The 15,482-nt window shown below is 45.0% G+C and overlaps 2 protein-coding genes across 2 annotated transcripts in view; both read right to left on the bottom strand.

The window, feature by feature from the left end:
* LCNL1 (lipocalin like 1) overlaps positions 1–5,032 on the bottom strand; it is a 28,460-nt gene extending 23,428 nt beyond the window's left edge. The window contains exons 1-2 of the mRNA XM_036749886.1: positions 4,934–5,032; positions 728–861 (exon numbers count right to left, since the gene is read on the bottom strand). Of these exons, the coding sequence (XP_036605781.1) occupies positions 728–861; positions 4,934–5,032 (233 nt within the window). The remainder of the gene's footprint in view (positions 1–727; positions 862–4,933) is intronic.
* Positions 5,033–9,263: 4,231 nt separating this feature from the next.
* Positions 9,264–14,514, bottom strand: PTGDS (prostaglandin D2 synthase). The gene is made up of 7 exons (XM_036752719.1): positions 14,243–14,514; positions 13,235–13,374; positions 11,611–11,687; positions 11,186–11,299; positions 10,677–10,778; positions 9,765–9,787; positions 9,264–9,424 (listed from the first exon to the last, which is right to left on the bottom strand). Exons 1-6 carry the CDS (start codon positions 14,360–14,362, stop codon positions 9,765–9,767), a joined length of 576 nt encoding a protein of 191 aa, XP_036608614.1. The 5' UTR covers positions 14,363–14,514; the 3' UTR covers positions 9,264–9,424.
* Between the last annotated feature and the right edge of the window lie 968 nt (positions 14,515–15,482).

The following is a 15,482-nucleotide window of genomic DNA, read 5'->3' as shown; positions in this document are numbered from 1 at the left end:
CTTCCTGACTCCAGGCCTGGCACTGTACCTAGCTGCCCTCCAGTGTTGAATAATTTAATGGAAATGTTGCTTCCTAGGGTTCTTCACTTGTCCGTTGTCTGTGCCTACCTCCACAGTTGGATTTGCCAGTTCCTTAAAGGCAAGAACTCTTGTCTCTTTTGTGCGTTTAATTTAACAAATATTTTTTAAGCACCTTCTATGAGCCAGATGAGGCAGCTAGGTGGCGCAGTAAGAGAGAGTACCAGGCCTGGATTCAGGAAGACATTTCCCTCAGGTCAAATCTGGCCTCAGACACTTACTAGCTGTGTAAACCTAGGCAAGTCACTTCACCCTGTTTGCCTCAGTTTCCTCATCTGTAAAGTGAGCTGGAGAAGGAAATGGCAAACCATGCCAATATCTTTGCCAAGAGAAAACCAAATGGATTCACAAAGAGTCAGACAGGACTGAAATGACTCAACAACAGCAGGAATGAGACACTACGATGTTGGGGATACAAAAACAAAAAGCAAATAGTCCCCACTCTTAAGGAACTTACATTGTATTAGGCAGAGATCTGTAATTACAAATTTTTGTGCCTGAGATAAATGGCATAAACCAAGCTGGGGCAACTGGTAGGTAGAGAACCCTCAGCTGGGAGTTGGTGGGGTACTTAGGGGAATCTGCCTCAAGGAAGGCTCAGTAACTACCTAGATATGTCTAGGACTCCCCTGGTCTCATTCCTACTCACGCTGGGAAAACTGTCTTGACAGACAGGTCACCATTGGCCAGAGGAGTCACAAAAGTGATTGGCATCTTCATCGTTTCCTTCATGGCCAAAAAGTCTTCATCATCCGATGCTGCCGCTGTGATGTACCACAAACCCTGAAACTTAAGAGAGAAACCGGACCCCATGAAATTCAGAATGAATCTTTTGGCATTTCAAATAAAACTAAGCCCAGAAGACACTTTACAAACCCAAGAGTGCCCTATATGTTAGATGTGATGATTGCTATTTTCCAACCTCCCCACGACTGTATAAAAATACAGTTCACATGCATATCTTCATGGGAGATGGGGCGCACATGTGCCTGCCAGCAGCTGGAAGGGAGAGAGTATAATCTCTAAGACACGAAGCAGGATCTATACTAGTAAGTGTCACTCAGCCTATCCTATCTGTTAAATGTAGGCAAAGACAAGCATATGGGTTGCGTGGCTGAAAAGGCATTAGAGCCCAGAGGAACTTAAGAAGTTGTTTGCAGGGGTTCTTAGCCTGGAGTCCATGAATTTGTCTTTAAAAGCTTTTTTGATAAGCCCGTTTCAATATAATTGGTTTCCTTTGTAATTCTATATATTTTAATATATGCATTAAAAACCATTATTCTGAGAAGTGGGTTCATGGGTTTCACCAAGCTGCCAAGGGGCTCCAGAATACTAAAAAAGTTGAGAACCTCTGAAAGTGAACCCTCTTCATTTTATGGAGGAAGCTAATAGGTCACAGAGGGAGGAAGTAACTTGACAAGACTTGTTGTTGTTCAGTCTTTTTTTTTTCAGTCGTGTCAGACTCTTCATGACTCCACATTTGGGGTCTTCTTGGAAGAGATACTGGAGTGGTTTGCCATTTCCTTACCCAGTTCATTTTGCAGGTGAGGAAACTGAGGCAAACAAGATTCCATGACTTGCCAAAGGCTAAACTAGTATCAATTAGCAGTTCTGAGATTCAAACCTAGTTCATCTGACTCAATCACTGAACAAGTATTTATTAATTAAGCACCTATTAGGTGCCAGGCACTTTGCTGGGCACTGGAAATACGAAAGTCTCTGCTCTTTAGGAGTTTTCGTTCTATTGGAAGAGACAGCATGCATATATATATATAAGTATATATGCAATTTATAAAAGGAAAGTGCATAGGGATGGAAGTGGCAAAAAAAAAAAGTTTCATGTACAGGGTGTTCCTAAAGTCTGGACACATAAGCAAAAATGCATATTTTCAAGAAACGAAATGAATGAAATTTTCAACATTTTATTTAATTGGAATATTAACAAATAACATCTTCAATATGGTTTCCATCGTTTGTGTCGCAAAGGTTGATGCACTTTGCAAGATTTACGTGAACTCGATGTCATAACTCCACATGTCCTATGTGTCCAGACTTTAGGAACACTCTGTAGAAAGTTACAGTCGTGACCTGTTTCACCATACTGTTTGAATCTAGCCTGGAAAAGGCCAAATTGGCCCAGAGTAGGGAAGTCACTCTTTATCTGTCAAAGACTAGGAAGGGGCTGAAATGGAGGGCTTAATTATGCTAGCAAAGTCATAGCTAACCATTCCAGAAAGCACAACAAATTGTAGCCTGGGGGCAAGCAGCTTGAAAAATACCTTCAAATACAATTTTCAACAAATTTAGGTGGAGACAGAGATGTCAGAGATGGGCCCTTGGGCAAAGTTCCTGATTTCCAAGAGCCTGCTGCCCTAGGAAGGAGAGAGCAGGATGGGGCTGGTTTGGGGAGTAGCTTATTGAAGGCATAGTCTTTGAAGGAAGTGTACTTTTTTAATAGCTTCCTATTTTAACTAATTGTTCTTGCTTTTTTTTGTGGTTGTTTTGAAGGACTACAGGCGTGGTTATCATCCTCTAACAATCACCACCCCTAAGACAAAATCTTGATTGCCCTGCCTTAATTATGCAGGCTAGGTCCTTGGGTCTTTTGACTGAGTCCAAATTTTACAGAACAAATCCTTTAATTAAGGGGGTGTGTCCTTTTATTAAAGTGATTTGTTCTATGAAGTTTGGATTCAGTCAAAGGACAGCACTTGAGGACCTAAAGGGCCACAGGTGGCCTTAAGGCTGCAGGTTCTCCACCCCTGCTACAGGAGAAAGGGACAAGGAATGGCAATGGAAACCACATAAGGATCATAGCAGAGACCCAGCTTCTACTCACATGGCCTTTCAGATTCCCAGCCCTTCTGACTGGCCTTACCCTAGACCCCTAAAGTAGGCTCTGTCTTAAGGATAAGTCTAGGACTCAGGTTTCCAGGGGCCAAGTAACTCACATTAGTGAGTCCAGCTGAATTGGGGGAGGGATCAGAGCCTTCCATGATTTTCACCCCTCCCTCCCCCCAAGCTGGGCTAAGTGAGCTAGGAATACCAGCATTCATCATGGATTTGGGAGACAGCTATAGTGTAGTAGAAAGAACACTGAGGACCTAGACTCAAATCCTACCTTTACTGCTTACTATCTAAGTAAGGGCTGTCCAAAATATGGCCCTTGGGCCCCATGAAGCAGCAGTGCGATTTTATGGGGCCTGCCTGTGGGTTTTAATTTTCACTAGTGAAAAAATAGTAATTTGCGTGGAACGGGTATTAGATTTTTTAATTCCATCACTAATAAATAATCTCATTGGTGTTAATTTCCTTTGGTGTTTTTAAGCAGTATTACAGATGGAACATATCGCACGGAATTTTCAATCCATCTGTGGGATGCGTTCTGTCTGTACGATGCAGACTAGTCAGTATGCACCTACCTTTATACTGTTGTGTTGTTGCTTTGTTGTTTTGTGTTTGCTTTCCGTACTTTCAAACTTCCCCTGTCTATTGAGGATGCGTGTTCCCCCACTTTCTATTAGTGTGCTGTATTTTTTATTCTGGGTGCAGCCCTCAAATAATGATTGTATTTTAATGCGGCCCTGAGATAACCTAAGGTTGGATGGCCCTGATCTAAGTCATACTAAGTTAGATATTTAGCCTTCTTGGGGCTAAGTTACCTTATTTGTAAAAGAAAGGGGTTGGATGAGATGGTGTCTGAGGTTTCTTCTACCTCTAGAGCTATGATGGTTTTGCTAGGGTAGGCCTTCTAATGATGGGGGAGCCCACTTGAACTCCCTTAGAATCCTCCCGCTTGAGGAGGCGTTTGCCTGAGGCCACAAGTCTTCCATTATCACTAGACCAAAATTTCTGTTACTCTTAACCTGGCCTAATTCTCCATTGTCTAGCTACTTCCCTCCCTAGATACTATCAAAATATCTATGACCAAATTTGTTACCCTTAAACTAGCCTAGCCCTCCATTGTTTGTTACCTCTGGATTTCTGCTGCAACTTCCCACCCTTGATCCCATTAAAATCCCATTTTCTTGATTCCTGGAATCTGACCTCTAGTCACCCCAGCCCCATCAAGATCCTCCTTAGACTCCTCCTCAAGACCCTCCCTAAACCCCTCCTCCCATCACTCCAGAACCACCTCTAGATCCCTCCCACAGTCCTTCTGTATATGAATCTCATCTTTCCTCCGTGAAGGTGCTCAGATTCAATCTAGCTCAGAGCACATTCAATCTGGCCTGCTGGCATTAGTATCACAAATGCTCAGGCTTCTTAAGACTCTACCCAATATGGCGAATCTTTAATAAACTTTGTTTTTCTCTTTGGCTGAAAGAAGGCTTGAGTCCAATTCATTCAGCAGGACCCTGCATGTTGGTATTTTGGGGTCCTGAGCACCCCTAAACCTCAACATATGCTACCCTGACCTCAACACTAAGAGACTAAGTCAGGGGGTTGTGGGTGATCGAGTTTGCAAAGGGTCTAGGAAATGGATCTATGAAACCCAAGCTTGGTCTTATTTCTGACTAGTATTGTGACTCAAGGTAAATTACTTCAGCTCTCTGTTTCTTCCTGAATGAAATGAGAGAGGAAGAATTTTCTTACCTATACCTTCTTCTCTGGGTAGTGGTGAGGATATGGTAAGGATAGGAAATACAAGGGAAAAGCATGTCTCATAAACAGACAAAGAGGGGTTTGTTTTTACTATTTTCATCTTAGTACTCCAAATTTCCCCACTCCGTATCCAGATGGGTATTAGCACAACATACTTAGAAACCCGCACGCCCTTTTACTGCTCCCTTAATTCATTCCCAACCTCTGGAACCCACCCCCATACTCACACCTCCTCTGAGAGGTTGGTTACCTTGCTGTTGTCAAAGTTGCCTTGAAGAGGGACATCAGCTTGGATTGGAGAGCCCCAAAGCAGCCCTAGTAAGCAGCCCAGAAGCACAGCCTTCATCATCTTGGGTGTTCACTCAGCACTAAATCAGGAGCCACCAAGACTTGAGAGTTCAGTGTGGTGCTGTGCCCTCTGGGGCCATGGCATTTATCCTTCTGAGAAGATGCCTTGGGCGGGGAAGGGGCGGAAAAGGGCTTGATGCCCAAGGAGGACAATGCCAGCCACCATCTCTCAGTTCCATCCAGCCTGGCTGATGGCCTGTGTGAAGCAGAGAAATGTCTTTCAAAAAACAGAACATACATTCAGAGGAATGTTTCCTCCTTGGGTAGAGATAGGGAAGGTCAGGGGTGGGGCAGGAAAGGGGAGCTCAGGTTTCAGGTTGGAGGGCTCCATTAGCCCTTCTGTCTTCTTTCTGCCCAGGATTCACTTAGAACACCCACAGATCCAAGCCAGGGCTGAGGTTGAATCTTTCTGGACCCATTAGGCTTCAGTCCCAGACACTACTTAGGTTGATAATAAGTTAATTTGTATTATTCATCAAGCACTCCATTATTTTCCAAAGCATTTGCCAACAGAGAATTCATGTCATGCCCACAAGTAGCCCTGGAGGTAATCTGAATTGGTAGTATTGTCTTTCTTTCACAGACTGAGAAACTGAGACACAGAGACGTTAATAGACTTGCAGAAAGCAACTGGGGAGGTGAATTTAGGGCCCATGAGAGGATGGGAAGGGAAATTACCAGGTCCTTCTAGGATAGGATAAAGGGAGGGGGCCCTCACTCTCAAACTCAAATCCAGATTAGAATAACCCCCTAAATGCCAGGCAGAGCTCTCTCTCAGCTAATTGGAGCAATTGTTCTTGGTTCCCTCTGCTGGCACTGAGAAGAGGTGGGGCAGGAGGGAAAATGACTGTCCCAAACAGTACAAAAGAGGACACCTAAGGAGATCCCTTCCCTCTGATTCTTTCTCTAGCCTAACGAGTCTTAGAAGCCCAAGGAGGCCTAAGGGCCAGTGGGGACTTAATCTGCCTCTTGGGCTTCTTGCTGGGTCTGTTCACTAATGCCTTCCCTCTGAGATTCCCTGCAAATTATCCTGTATATATCTTAGATGTTCATAATTGATTGCATGTTGTCTCCCCCATTAGAATGTGAGCTTGAGGGGAGGAACTGTTTGGTTTTTTTTGCCTTTCTTTGTATCTCCAGGGTTTAGCACAGTGTTGGCATACAGCAAGTGCTTAATAAATGCTTGATGATTTGTTGGCTGATTGAAGGGATCATCTCTGACAGATGCTAAGGCTAGAAAAAAAATCTATCATCCCGCAGCGGACCTGGCAATGAACTTCTCCGGACGGGACTAGGCTAGTCCTTGAATGATAGGCACAGCATCCATTCCTGGGCTTACCTGCAAAGCCCTTCTCTCTTCATAGGACCCAAAGGAAGTTGTGTTCCATTGGTATAGCCTTCAAGGGCCAAAGTTCACTGATGCACTGTGAAGAAGCATCGGAGGAGGATTTAAGGAAACACCAGGCCAGATAATCACAGTCCAGCCCATTGCATTAGAGACACACAGAATGAAGAACTGTATGAAGACCAATGCAGTTTGGACTAAGATCAGGGACGGGTCAGTGATGGACACTTTGAGAATACCCAGGGAAGGAAAAAGAGCAAGCAAAGGAAATAGAAAAGTCAGAGCCATAGGAAGAGGAGGGAATACATTGATAAAGTCTGATCTCTTCAGTCTGGTATTCAGGGCCCTTCTCAATCTGATCCTAAACTGCCTCTTGGGTCCTATATGGCTCACTGCTCCCATAAATGCAACCTTTGCTACAATCACACTGGACTATTTGCCATTCTCTGACTATGCCTCAAGTTTTTCCAGCCTTTGACATGAACTTTCCATCTCCTGCATTTCCCTCCCCCAACAACTTGGGCTCTTGAAATTTTATTGGTCCATCAAAGCTCAGTTCCTCCATGAAGCCTTCCCTTATACACCTACCTGGAAGGAGTTGCTTACTCCTCCGAAGTGCTAAAGCACTCTTTCAATGTGTCTTAAGTCTCTTTCCCATACTTCCTTGAATTTACCAATTACTACCTTTCTCTTGAAGGTCAACTTCTTGTGGCTACTCCTCCTGTGTCTTGTATATACCTTGCATCTACCATGAATCCACCTTGTAGCTATCTTATATCTATTCTACATATCTTGTGCATACCTCCCTAGCACCTTCTATCTCCTCTGTATAAACCTTGTATATCTATTTACCTATTGCTATTTCTGTTAGAGTATAATCTCCTTGAGGGTAGGGACTGTTTGTTTTCTCTGTTTCTTTGTTTCATCAGTGCTCTATATAGCACCTGACACATAGCAATCGCTTAGTAAATGTTTGTTGATTTCTTGATTGATCAATGTCTAGTCCTTCTACTATACTGTGACTTCCCTGAGAACAGCAGACCTTTCTTATACAAAGTTGTAAAACCTCAGCGCTAAGCATGAGGCTTTGCTAATAACAGGTGCTCAACAAATATTTGCTTATTGATTACACTGCCGGAGAAAGAGGAGTCGAAGCTTAACCCAAAGATTCCGAATAGCCTGAGTCACTGAGAAGAAGAGGAAATTAACAGAGATGAAAAAGTCAGGAAGAATTAGGGTCGGAGGGAGAATGCTTAGTTTAGTTTTAACGTGTTGAATTTGAAAGGCAATGGGTCATTCAAATAAAAATGCCCAATAGGCACTTGGAAAATTTGAGACTAAAGCTCTAGAAAGAGGTAGGTACTAGAGCTATTGAATTTGGGAGTTATCTGGGTATAATTGAAGCCATAGGAATGGATGGTCTTACCACAAGAGAAGGTATAGAGATGAGAAAAGAAGGATGTGGACAGACCTTTTGAGAATATCTATTTTTTTTTTTTGCGGGGGAAAGGAAATAGGAGAAAGGAAAAGAAACAGAGAAGTAAGAGACATAGGAAGAAAATTCAGAGGGGAGCTGTAACTAGTTATCTTTTAAACACTTGGGGGCTAGGGGAATATGCCAGGGGAAAGCAGCAAGAAATGGAGTGGGGGGGAGCAGACCAAAGAAGAGCTGACCATCTAATAGCTTCCTTTTTAAATCATTTATTCTTACTAAAGGTTAAGACGACTATCTCTATTCTAATGAGAGCGTTGTTATTGCCAATGTACTGAGGCAAAGTTCACATCACCCAGCCCTAGTTATATCTTTGACAAGGAGAGTGTAGTGTCAAGGAAGACAAGAAAAGGAGAATTTCAAGGGTCATTGGTCAACAGCATTAGTAGCTACTGCAGAAAAGTCACGAAGGAAGGGAATTGATAGGATTTGGTCAATAGGAAGCCATGGTAACTTGTAATATAAGTTTCAGTAAGTCTGGTAGGCACAGAAATCTGATGACTAAGGTTCCAGGAATAGATGGGAGGCCATAATAGAAGCGATGTGTGGGCGATTTTTTTTTAAGTTGGGAGTTCAATGTGTGGCAGGGCTTCTAGGGCAGCTGGTGGCTTGGGTTAGGGATTCACTTTGCGACTCGGTCAGTCTGTCGCTAGGATTGTAGAACTTTGGGCTTCACAGCCTGTTTCTCTTCTTTGGTAATTAGGGATGGGAGGGACCGAAGTAAACAGTAGAGGGATTTCTTTCTCTTCCAAAGTAATCTTGCCTTTTATCTAAATCTGTCTCGGGAGATAAACCCTTATCTCTGAGCCATCTAATTTCTTTAATCCTCACTTAACACTTAATCGGATTAAGCCCAAGGCTGTACCTTCCAACCTTTTCCTCCCTGGGTGACAAGCATTTTGGGGGTCCCCTGGGAGTGGCAGTCAGCAATCAAATGAGTTAAGTACAGACTTCAGCCCTTCCCTCCTCTTCCCCACCCCACCCAAGGAGCTATTCAGAGGTCAATTGATACTCAAGGGTCCTTCCCTTCCTTATGGGCCCACCTCTCTTCAGCTTTAGCTCTAGTGATATCACACTGGACAGCACCAATCCCTACTCTCAGCTCAGGACATCCAACTAAGGCAACATTCAAGTTTGGCCTCCCGGTTGGGAAGGCATTGGGTAAATTGTGTGATGTTAGAATGCTAAAATCATCGGACATAAGATGTTAAAGTTAAGCCTCTAGAAGGATGGTGATGTTATGGATAGAGCCCAGCTTTTTCATTTTATAAATTAAGAAACTGAGGCCAAGGAAAGGGGCATCCTATACAGGGCTAGTAACCATTAAGGACCACACTGTGGTATAAATTAGTAGGAGGAAGGAAGATGCTATTGAGAGGACACGACAAGAGCCAGGACCAAGTACTCCACTTATTTATTTGGTGGGGCCAGTACAGAAGCGCAAAGCTGGGGGTTGGCACCGGGCAGAAGGATCCTGCCTGCCAGGGGGCCATGGAGCTGAGACTTTCCAGAGAAGAGCCTGAGATCCAAGGGGGTCATCAAGGCATGTGCAGGACCTGAGTAAAGGAGAAAAAAACATGATCTGGTAAGTGGAAAAAGCCTCAAGCTTCAAACTGAGATTCCTATGTAGAAATCTGACACTAACAGCAAGGCCCAGAGGCAATTCACTTAAATTTCTGCAAGGCTTGGTCTCTACATGTGTCAAACGAAGTTGACAATAAAGGTCATTGTCTAACTAACTTCCTTGGTAGTTGTGAGAAAAGCACTTTCGAGGTAGGTGTTGTCTCTAGCAAGTATCATTTGTCCTTACCACCTGTACCCCCCCCCATATACAATCCATCCCCCAACCCTGTTATGGATAAGGTATCAGAGGCCACGCCCTTCAGGGCTACTCACTTAGTTTTCATCGATACACTGATCTGCAGGAGAGAAAAAATGTTGGTTATCCCCAAATCTGTGTGCAGAGGAGGTTACAAAGAATCCCAACCATTCTGTCCCCTAAATAGAACCACGGTCTCTTTCTCTACTACACTCAACTATCCTCTACCCAGGAGACTCTGTATTCATTTTAAGCCTTATATAGTGTCTTTAGCTCTTCATTCTAGGACCTGATAGTGTTTGTTGGCGTTCTTTTCATGTCTAGTCTCAATCTTCCCTGATGCAATACAAGCCCCCTTTATTCTTATGATCATCTCAGTGGAGATGAGAGGGTTCTGACTCCTCATCTGCCTTCATGAGCAGGCAGAATAATAGCAATTAGTTGGCCTTCTTCTCATAGGATGTATCTACCACCTCCTCTGGACTGTAGTCAGCTGAGAGTAGAACCCCTAGAATTCCCTGGATTTGGGGTATTAGGTAGGAAGCCCTAGTCTTTCCCCTCAGACCAGAGCCTCCCAGACACCTAGGCCTGTCACTTCCACCTCCTCCCCACCTACATAACTGTTTTCTGAGTAGGAACCTTGAGTTTAGGCTGCTATCTCCCATTCTTCTCCCCACATATGGCTTTGTGAGAGAGTGGTGAGAGTTGGCCCAGTCCTTTTTATCTGTTGTTCTGTCCCTGGGGAAGCCATCTCCTGATGCTACAGGCTAGCTCAAGGAAGTTCTGAGATCCAGGGCAAAGAGCAGAGGGAAGGAGGCAGGAATCAGAGAAGGGGTTGGCATCTGAAGAGGTCTAGACCCTAGCTTCCCCTGCACAATGAACCAACTCTTTGCTAGAGTCCTCCTCCCTCAATTAAGGTGTCTGGCCAAAGCTGTTTATCTGCCCCTTATCAGACCCTAATCCCTATTCCCCTCAAACCTTGCCCTCACCAGTTTTGGGCAGGATGACAATGGTGTCTTCTGTGAAGCCATGGGACTTGGCAAACGTGATGAACCTCTCCTTTAGCTCAGGTCTCACATCCTTGGTTCTGCCTGTAGTACAAGGAATGGCATATGAGGGAAGCACACACTGAGTAGGAAAAGACATTGTCTGGAGCAGACCTCTCTTTCCAGGAAGGATTGCTCTTAAACCCAGTCTGGAAAGGCTCCCTAGCCTCCCTTGATTACAGTTCCCAGGGTCAGAATTTAGGATGTTGGCCCTACTCTCTAACTTCCATCTGTCATACTTCAGTAGAAATCTTATTCTGTCCTCTGAGAGAAAGGGTTAAATGATCTGGATCCAGGAGAACCTAAGGATTAGCTGGTATTTGCAATAAAACCAGACGAGTGGCAGGGGGAAGTGGGGGGGGAAGGGGAGTGTGGGGACCCTATCCCAATTGGCAGGGGGAGCACTATGTGGGGTTCCCTTTGGGCTCGGTTGGGCTACCCTGGATACATACTGTAGAGAGTTGCCATGTTGAAGTTACTGTTGCCTTTGGTTTTAGTGGTATACAGCAGGGAGTATTCTTCATAGTTGGTTTCCACCACAAAGATGTTGTGTTCGCTCCCCCACTCTGAGAAAACACGAGGAAGGGAACATTGTGGGGAGCTCCTGGACCCCCTCCCCCTTGAGGCTCTAAACCTGCTGCTTCCCCTCTTGGAATCTTTACTAGGGGACAAGTAGGGGAAAATGGATTCATTCACCCAGTGCCAGTCAATGCCCTGTTTGGCCATAGATTTCCTCTTGATATTTTCAATGGCGTTTCCTCCCTTTCCCTGGGAAATTGTGAGGCTGGATACCCTGAACTCTGCTTAGACAAGTAAGTCTCCATGCCCTGAGAAGAAAAACAGAGGAGGTGAGGCGGATAGGAAGGGGAGCACTTACTGATGCTTTTGTAAACATAGTGTCCTGGCTGCTGGGTCTTCCTCAGGAGTGAAGTTCGAGTCTCACACTGGTTGTTGCTGTAGGTACAGCCCAGGCACAGAGTCAAGTAGAAAGTCAGACCTAGCCCCAGTCCCAGCCCCAGCCCAGCCCCAACCCCAGCCTCAGCCAAAGTGGAAACACTACCCACATGGAGGGCCTGATGTTTACTGGCAGAAAAGAACTAGAGTGGGAGGTTTGCTGAACTAATTTTGAAGGTGGGGATCAGATTAGAGGATCATATAGTTAGAATCGGAGGGAACCTCAGAGGCCATTGGGTCCAACCCTTCATTTTATTTTATTTTATTTCTACAACAAATTTATTTTTTCTCTTTTTAAAAAAATTATTTATTTTTAGTTTTCAACATTCACTTTTATAAGATCTTGAGTTCTAAATTTTCCCCTCCTTGACCCTTCATTTTTTTAGATGAGGAAACTGAGGCAAAATGAAGTTAAATGACTTGCCCAGCTAGTAAGTGTCTAAGGCAGGATTTGAACTCAAGTCTTTCTGATTCCAAATCCGTTGTTGCATCTACTATCCTACCCAGCTGCTTCTGGATTGGCACTGGAAATGTGTAAGATTTAAAGGATAACTAAAATGTGACTACAATAAGTTGAGATAAGGTTAATACTAGAGGCTGGGGTTATGGCTATAGTGAGGGATAGGATTAAATATTAGGAGTACATGTTGTCCTACCTGTTCATGCTCGCGGCCCCATTGTGGCATTAATAGCCAGACCCTGACCTTCCCTTTACCTGGCTCAGGTTACCTGTTCTGATTAAAAATTGCTTAATAAAGCCTCCAGTGAAGAGATATAGAGTGAAGAAAGTAGAGACAAAAGAACAGTACGCAAATGGAAACAATTAGGTAAATAAAGACCCTACTAAGGCAAACACAACCTGGGTCAAGTACAATGAACAATGAGGGTTCCTTTTGTTCAATGAAGACTAAAACAAACTTTCTTCCTTTCTGAGAACAATCTCATAAACCATAAAAATGACTGGTGACATACAACATTTGTTCTTAGTGACATGAAGTGGATCAGGGTGTTGGCCTGAAAGCCAGCGACACTTGAGCTGAAGCCCTGCCTCCAAAACATACTGATGCTGGGCAAATCATGTAACCTAGTCATGGTACACTGGGCAATGAAGACTACAAAATTCGGAGATCTTGACCTACATTGGTAGAGGGAATTTCCTCACCTGGGTGTTCCCTTTATTTAGCAAATATACTGCAAGTCATTCCTTATCCCACTACTAGGGTGGCTTTAACTGTTTCTGGGCAATGTTTATTGTATGGAATGGGGGAAGTTTGCAGTGTTTGTTAGAAGAGCATACACTGTCCCCATCCCAATAAATATTGTTTAATAAAATGATTATAGCCAAGTCACTACCCTTTCCCCCTTCCCCTTTTCACCCCAGCATCCCCTGCTCTGTCCCTGATCTGCTTGGGAAGGAGTGATGGTTAGGGGGCAGGGGAAAGAAAGGTCCACCCGTGACCTCCTTATTTTATATAATCCCTGAAGTGCACTCCCTAGGCCCCAGCTGGCAGCCTAGGTCCTGGTCATTCCCAGGCTCCTAGTCTTACCTGACAAATGTGGCGGTGAAGTTGACTGTTCCATCGGCTTCTGGAGTCAGGACGGTCTTGCACATCATCAGCTCTGCCTTCTTTTTCAGGAACCAGGGGAAGGTAGAGGCCAATCCCACGCTGTACCATGTTCCTACAAACTGTAGGGTGGTTCCTTTGTAGCAGGGCAAGCCTCTGGGACCCTTCGCTCATTTTCATTTATTCCCTATCATTCCTCAGGCATCTAAACTTTCACCTTAAGATGGCCTTCAGGGTGAACTGTCTGTGAAATGCTAACCCTAAGCACAGAATACTGACCCAAGAAGGAGTCATCACCCCTGAGAACCCTGGGCACCTATGGTGGTGGTGGTGGTATCAGCCCCTCTCACCAGCCACTAAACCATCCTGGCTCTCAGAGGTCAGGAGTGGTTCTCCCTCTGACCCTTTGTTCCACTGCAGGGAACAGGGAGTCTTATTTACAACTCACTGAGACTAGAACAGCCAGCATTATACCAGGAAACCAGCAGAGGGCGTGCTGGGGCTGTTTTCAGAGTCTTGAGCTGATGATTGAAGCAAGGATGGAGGTCTTTCCACCCTCCCTCCCTCTTCCCCAACAGTTCTAGCTGCCACCCCAGCCAACCAATGCAAATCTATGTTGGGAAAAGATCAGCCTACAGCTATGTGCATACATATGAGCAACCGGTATCCATGGGAGTATCTCCTTTGCCTGCCCAACCCATATTTTGTTACCAGGGCAAGCTTCCCCCCTCCATTCACACCCTTATCCTGGGGCAGCCTTTTTTAGTGACAGGGCTGATCTAGAGCTTTTCACCAGTTTGAGGTTTTAAAGCAGGCATATTTGGGGCCAAGACTATCTTTATATCTCCCCATTGATCCATCCCCTCATTTATTATCTCCCAGCAAAAGCACCTCAACTGGAACAGAACATTGAGGGAGGAGATGTTGGGCAAGGTCCCCCAGCTTTAGCTCCAACTGGGCTGGAGCAACAGACACCCCTTTCCCACTTACCTTGTCCTCTACGAAGTCTGGCTGAACTGGGATCTCCTGGTGGGAGTCCTGGGCCTGGGCCTGGGTCTCTAGGGCCTGGAGCAAGGCTAGCCCCATCCATAGGAGACCCATAGCCATCATTTTGCTGATGGGCTGAGGACTGAGGAGATCCTGGTCCAATCACTAGGGGCTGGGATGGGCAAGAGAGAGAAGCAGAAGGCAAGTGAGGGAGCTGCAGGGAAGACCCCTATTTATGGGCCTGGCTTGGCATCTGCCCAACCAGAAACAACACAGCTTGAGTTCATGGTATCAGTGAGGGGGAGGAGAGGGCGGTCTCTCTCAGTCCCACATCATCCTCCCCTCCCCCTGCTGCCCAGCTGCTGAGGCCAGTTACGAAAGGGACTCACACAAGAGAAAATCAGCAGCAGGCCATTGCCCAGACTAGAGAGGACCAAGAAGGGGGAGGGGAAGGCAGGCCATGGAGATGCAAGGAAAGAGGGCAAGAGAAACCCTATGTGGTGGAAAGAGTGCTGAATCTGTAGGCAGAGAATCTGGGTATGAATCCCAGCTCTGTTCTTTGTGAATTGTAGGAATTTGATGAAAATCACTACCTGTCTGTACCTTGGTTTCCTTATCTGTAAAATGAGGAAGCTGGACAGGACAATCTCCAATATCTTTCCCCCCTCTATTGAGCTCCCTTGGCTTTATGAGAGGGGACTACATAGAGGGTGAAAAGGGTGGCAGGAAAAAACTTCCTCGTGGGTTCCTCCAAAATATTTTCGAGTCATGCAGCCTGGAAAGACTCCAACACTAGGATCAAAAGCAAAATCAGAGGCACATGACCTCAGAGCCAAAAGGGACCTCATAGGTTACCTAGGCTGACCTGTACCTGACCAGTAATCCCTATTATAAAATCTCCCCCCAGTCACCTAGCCCTGCTTGAATAACAGCAGCAGCAGCAGCAGCAGCAGCAGGAGCAGCTTGCAGTTATATAGAGGGCCTTAAGGCTTACAAAGCATTTTTACACATATTATCTCATTTTATCTTTCTTACAACCCTGGGAAGTAAATATTATTATTATCCCCATTTTACAGGTGAGGAAACTGAGGTAGACAGAAATTAAATGGCTTGCTCAGGGTTGCACAACTAAGAGGGGTATGAAACTGGATTTGAAGACTCAGGTCTTTCTGAATCTAGGTCCAAGACTCTACCTGGTTATTTTGCCACTTGACAGCAATACTTAAAGACCTACCACTTCCAA

The sequence above is a fragment of the Trichosurus vulpecula genome, chromosome 3 (assembly GCF_011100635.1).
Source record: "Trichosurus vulpecula isolate mTriVul1 chromosome 3, mTriVul1.pri, whole genome shotgun sequence".
NCBI classification, from domain to species: Eukaryota; Metazoa; Chordata; class Mammalia; order Diprotodontia; family Phalangeridae; genus Trichosurus; species Trichosurus vulpecula.
Note: the sequence above shows the minus strand (reverse complement) of the source record. Positions and strands in the feature narration are given on the sequence as shown.